Below are 5,605 nucleotides of genomic sequence, written 5' to 3'. Positions count from 1 at the left end.
GGTAGTAAATTTCTATTCCTTTTTTCATGATATTGATGTAAAAAATGAGCAGGGTGCCCGCACAACCCAGCTCTTGCGGCAATAGCTCGGCGACCCAAGCGCGACCAGCGCGACAGACACCTCGCGCGGGAGGGCGGGATATCGAGGCCCATGGATGTGGGAGGGCGAGATGACGAGCTGGTGCGGCTAGTAAGTTTGCTGAGCTGAGGGGGAGGCGATAGCGAGGCAGATAGCGACATGAAGAGATGGCTAGACTGTTAGATGCTGATTTTTTTTTCATTTTTTACCTATCCAACTAGGTTTGGTGAGCCTAATGGAGATGCGCTAAGGTGTTCCGTTATTGTCTCCATCCAATTCATTAATTTGGAGTTTGATTATGTTGGGGCTCACGAAATTTATATTCAAGAGCCAGTGATCTTTAGCTGGTCGTGACCAAGAATAGGCATCTGTTTTTAAAACCCGCATGCGCGGAGACCTGCACATACAGTTTTCAGCGGGATCAAAAGTCTAATTTTGGAAGATTGGAAGAAAAAAATTTCTCACGGTACTACTTCACTATCGGTCACCCAGGAATATGTAGCCTTGCAAGATGGTCCTTGCTTATGAATGAATATGGGACAAATATTTGAAAGCTCGGTCGGATTAGCAGGGGATTTGCTAAAGAAACATTATTGAATAGCACCTCTCTCTCTCTCTCTCTCTCTCCTGTTTTTGCATTTCTGTACAGTACGATAACAAAGCTGACTGTACTATAAACTTGAGATCCTGTATAGGCAAACTTTTCTTTGCTGATTCCTCTCAATGACATTTGCCATAGGAGGAGTTCTCTTTCTTTCATCACCGTCAAAAGCAAAGGCGACCAAAAAAACTTATTGTCACGGATAGCTGCTACCGACTCTTTGCTGGTGGACACCTCTTTGCTGGTGGACACGGATCAATGCTCGTTGTTTAGTTGGCTTAGTTCAAAGCCCTACGTGCTCTATGTTTGGAGGATTTACAAATTTTTCCTACTTATTCAAAAACTTTTCACTTTTCTCCCACGAACTGTTTGTGTCAATGAATTGGTTTGACAATATCTTTGAAAGAAGAAGGCTTTTTCCAAATAACATATTTTAAGATAAAATTTGGGATTATATCTGACAAAATATTTAAAGAACAGAGCACCGCGCGCAAAATATTTAGATTGCGATAATTGTAATCAAAATTTCGTCCTCTTGGGGAAATACTACTACATGCAGAAGAAGAAAAAAAACATGTAATGGGGACGCTTGGAACACTATATATAATCCGCTTTGTAGAAACTCGATTAACTTGGACTACAGGATCTTGATCTGATGGTGGGGGACCGGAGCTCTTGGTCGCTCAGGCAGGGGACCTGAAGAGGTCGAAGAGCGCGGCGTCGCCCAGATGGTGCGCGGCGTGGATGAGGTCCACCAGCGCGTCGTGCCGCAGCCCCGCCAGGAACGCGGCGTCGAACGCCGCACCGGCGGCGTTGCCCGTCGCCGCGGCGCGGCCCTCCCAGTACGCGGCCACCCTGGCGACCACGGGGCCGTACACGTTGCCCGGCACGTCGACCACGCGCTCCCCGGCCGCCGCGGCCACCAGCTCCGATCGCCGCCGCGCGAGCGCCGTCGGCACGGGGACCTTCACGCCGTCGAAGCACCGCAGCACCACGGTTGCCTCTTGCTCCGCCTGCTTCGCGTCATGTCGGGAGAGCGCCATCTTGGTTGCCGCCGCCGCCGCCGCCGTTGCGAGTTCCTTTCTTGCGTGGCACGGGATGAGCAGTTTGTGACGTCGTATGTTGGCGGCGGCGGGCGCGCGCATTTATGCGCGGGTGGGTTCGAGTCCGACGCGGGCGGCGTGGGGCGGGGCGCGTGTCCGGGTCGGAGCTGGAAAGTGCTGTCGTCGGTTGCGTGCACGGCCGAGGGGCTCGCGTGAACGGACGGCTCGGGGCGGGCGTTTTTTTTTTTCAGGACGCCATGCGGGAATCGTTCCGGATCGGGGGTTTTGGGTTTCTGCCAGAGATTTTGTGCGGTGCTTGGCAGCAGAGGTAAACTCGCCCATTGGTTTCTCTGCTTCTTCCCCACCGATTTCAATTCCATGAAAGCTAGCGCGATTCCTGCCTGGTCGACAGATTGAGGCCGGGAAATCAGTCTATCACACGGTCAGCTTTTTCTCACCCCATGATATTCCATCTCATGCCGACCACCCCTTCCATATGCAGGAGTTTTAAATAATTGATCCGATGTGTGGCAAAACCGTCTAAATTAAATTGGTTTAAGTGCACGGACTATCATCTTTTGAATTAATCCAATCCATATGCACTTAAAATGGTGACAACCACAAATGATACAAGCATATATACAGAGGTTCGCTAATTAAACTACAACATAGAGTCTTACAACTAAGTTTGCAACATAAGTTAACAGACTTCAATGCACAACGAAAATTTAAAAAGAAGTTCAATTTAAAACAACGATAGCTAATCGAAGTGACGATACAAGGTGAACTTCACATCTTTCCCACCGATGAGTTGCCAACCTGCCCGAACTTCAAGGAGAAGACGAGACCCACTCGATTATCCATCCAAGAGAAAGAAGACCAGTCCAGGACGTATATATATACCTCCTCAAAGTCAGCGGGAACACAACATAAAGTTTTGCGTCACAATGTTGAGTATACTAATACTTGCAAGACTTACTCGAGTATAGACTATACTTAGCCGATTTCTGAACATGCAAGGCTTTTGGCTACTCGGAGGAGGATGAGGGCCGGCGGCACCTGGGCGCGGAAGAGGAGGGGGACAGCGCAGGACGCGGAGGTTGAGGGGTGGCAGTGCAGGACGCGGAGACGAGAGGGGCAGTTACGCATGACGTGAAGGTGGAGGAGCCGCAGTGCGTCGCTCTCCTCTCGCACGCGGCGCCGAAGCCCCTTAGGGGGAATGCGACACCCGGACTCAAGAGGTGGGGAGAGCTCGCCCTGGGAAATCGAGTGGATCGGGCTAAGGCGCCCCCGTCTTATGGGCTTTCAAATGATGAGAGAATTTAGTCCGTGGCTAATTTCCACATGGCCTTCGAGTCTCGGGAAAAGGCCATGTTCCCCTTAGGGTTCCAGGCTTCCAAACTAACTCAAGCAGTGCTAGAAAGCAATCTTCCTGCAAGAATTTATTGGCCCTCGTAACCCATAAAAGCCAAACTTGAATATTTTCCTAACATAAGATAATTGCTCGATGCTTTGTTGCAGTGCTTTGCTTTTTTTTTCTTTTCCGTCCGATGTAAACAAACCATTTTGATGATTTAATATGGATTAATTACTTGTGCGTCTCTCTCTTGATGTGTTTTAATTTGCACTCTCCTTAGCCACACTCTCTTGATTAATGAAGAGAATTTTAATAACTCAACAGCAAAAAAACCACAAAATCCACGGACTAGGTTATTAACCCCAAATTAAATTTCTATACTATATATAATCACTTTCATATAAGAAATGGAGTACATTTACCCGTTATACAACGTGCTATATTGATTCCAATTACCCGAACACAAATAAACACCCCTTCTTAAACAACAGTATTGCATACGCGCGCATATATATTAAAAAGCAAAAAGAAACACAAACACCAATTACTATCACCAAATGCAACACCAAGCATCACCCACCCCACCCTCTTGTTTAATCAGTTCGCCGCGGCCAATGCAAGCAATTGCAGCACACCACTACCGTCAGCCCACGTACGCCCAATTTAGAGAGCGACGCCGACGCCCATTGCGCCAAGCACGGCTGAGATGCACAGGGCGACGGCAACGGCGGCGATATGGGCCCCACGGCCCTCTTTCCAGGCCCCGCTGTCATAGGGACTGTTATCCACTAGTGGCTGGGCACCGAATCCCGCCACGTCGTGCTCGCCCTGGCCGTGCCCAGGCCCGGCCACCCCTGCGGCGCCACCAAAGGCCGCTGCTCCGCTGCCGACGTCGGCCGCCGCGTCGTGGTCTCCCTGGCCGAGGTCAGGACCGGCCATCCCGGCCGGGGCGCCACCGAAGGCTGCTGCTCCGCTGCCGAGGTCGGCGGCCTGTGGCAGCTCGGCCGCGTGGCCGTTGCCGTCAGGTTCCTGGCCAAAGGGCAGGTTGCTGCTGTGCGCGCCGAGGGGCTCGGCGAAAGGCGGGAGCGCGGCGCCGAGCCCCGGCGACCCCGGTGCACCGCAGTGCTGCGCGTGGCGCGGCTCGTCGCTGGCGCGCCACGCGAGCTCGCCGTCCTTGTCGCGGATGCGCATGTCGCCGTCGTCCACGAGCTCGAGCGTCTCGAGGAAGTTGGTGCCGTCCCTGTTGGTCTCGCCGTGCCACACCTCCTCGCTGCCGTCGAACACCTCCAGCCCGTCCCACGAGAAGAGCAGCGAGCACGTGTTCACCGTGCTGATGGCCCGGCACTCCGACTCCCACACGCTCTTCCCGCTGGCGGCGGCGGCATCGCCCTCCTCGACGGCGCCGCCGTGGCCGCCGGCCGTGGTGGTGTCGACCACCTCGACGTAGCAGAAATCGGCGCCGAGCCCGCCGGCGCCCGGCATGGTGTGCGTGCGCACGAAGTACGCCGCGTACTTGCCCGACGGCGACGTGAGGAACAGCACGGGCGGCCCCCCGCCCGGCGGGATGCTTGCGAGGATCTGCTGCTTGGTCACGCGCTCGATCGTGCCCAGCGGTGTCGTCATCGCTGCCGCCAGGGAGCAGGACAGGAGGAGCAGGGTGGCGATGCCAGGGAGGAGGAGCTCCATGCTGGCGGCCAGGTGGTAGCAGGCTATATAGCTTCTTAACAAACTGTTAGCTCCTTGTGTGTGTGTGTGTGTGTTATGGCTGCGTAAATGCATGCGTATGTATAGTCCCAGATTGGCGAATGGAGACGATGATGGAGTTGGGGAACGCGGATAGATTAGGATTTGATTAAAGGTCAAATTAAAGCTAATGGAAAATGCATGGGGAGTGGTTGCATTCGGGTTAATTAAGAAGGTTTGTTAACTGCTCCATACATCAACACAGCATCAGTAGGGGATTGGGTGAGACAATAACCTGGACTGGGTATACATCACAGATTCAGAGTAAGTGCCAGCCTGGTCCTCAGCTCGTCATACTTGGAGATTATTTGAATTTGTCAAGGTACTCGGAAAAGCATGAACACATGATACTGTAGTGTTGATTTTGCCCCAAATAGGAGGTCGTACATGTTGTGTGCCGGTCCTCCGAATGGGCCTCCCACTACTTTCTCTCTGCAATGCACACTAATAATCTGTACTATATATGGTTTTGGTGGCGTTGTTTTTTCCTTTTTCTTCAACTTCAATCAAGCCCATAGCTCTGTTTCGCCGGTGACAAGTAGCTCCATTCTCACATTAACCACATCTCATGCTTACGTGCGTGAATTTAAAACTAGGCTTGTGGACTTCCAGGAGTGGTGCACCCAATCCACTTCGTTCCCACAAAGCAACCGCGCTAGATTCCCACATGGTGTTTTGGCCATTTAGACAGCAAATTATTAGATAAAATCTGTAGTCAACATAACTTCAATTGAGTAGATTATTTAAATAATTCTCCCATTATGTAACCTGAATTAGTCTGTA

At 51.9% G+C, this 5,605-nt stretch overlaps 2 protein-coding genes across 2 annotated transcripts; both read right to left on the bottom strand.

Moving 5' to 3' along the window:
• Positions 1-1,183: 1,183 nt before the first annotated feature.
• On the bottom strand, positions 1,184-1,777 carry LOC120648688. Its single transcript, XM_039925383.1, has one exon. It carries the CDS (start codon positions 1,720-1,722, stop codon positions 1,363-1,365), a length of 360 nt encoding a protein of 119 aa, XP_039781317.1. The 5' UTR covers positions 1,723-1,777; the 3' UTR covers positions 1,184-1,362.
• Positions 1,778-3,440: 1,663 nt separating this feature from the next.
• LOC120648687 (circumsporozoite protein-like) lies at positions 3,441-4,831 on the bottom strand. Its single transcript, XM_039925382.1, has one exon. It carries the CDS (start codon positions 4,763-4,765, stop codon positions 3,743-3,745), a length of 1,023 nt encoding a protein of 340 aa, XP_039781316.1. The 5' UTR covers positions 4,766-4,831; the 3' UTR covers positions 3,441-3,742.
• Between the last annotated feature and the right edge of the window lie 774 nt (positions 4,832-5,605).

This window comes from Panicum virgatum, chromosome 9K (genome assembly GCF_016808335.1).
Source record: "Panicum virgatum strain AP13 chromosome 9K, P.virgatum_v5, whole genome shotgun sequence".
Classification (NCBI taxonomy): domain Eukaryota; kingdom Viridiplantae; phylum Streptophyta; class Magnoliopsida; order Poales; family Poaceae; genus Panicum; species Panicum virgatum.
The sequence above is the reverse complement of the archived record's forward strand: the minus strand, read 5'-3'. Positions and strand labels throughout refer to the sequence as shown.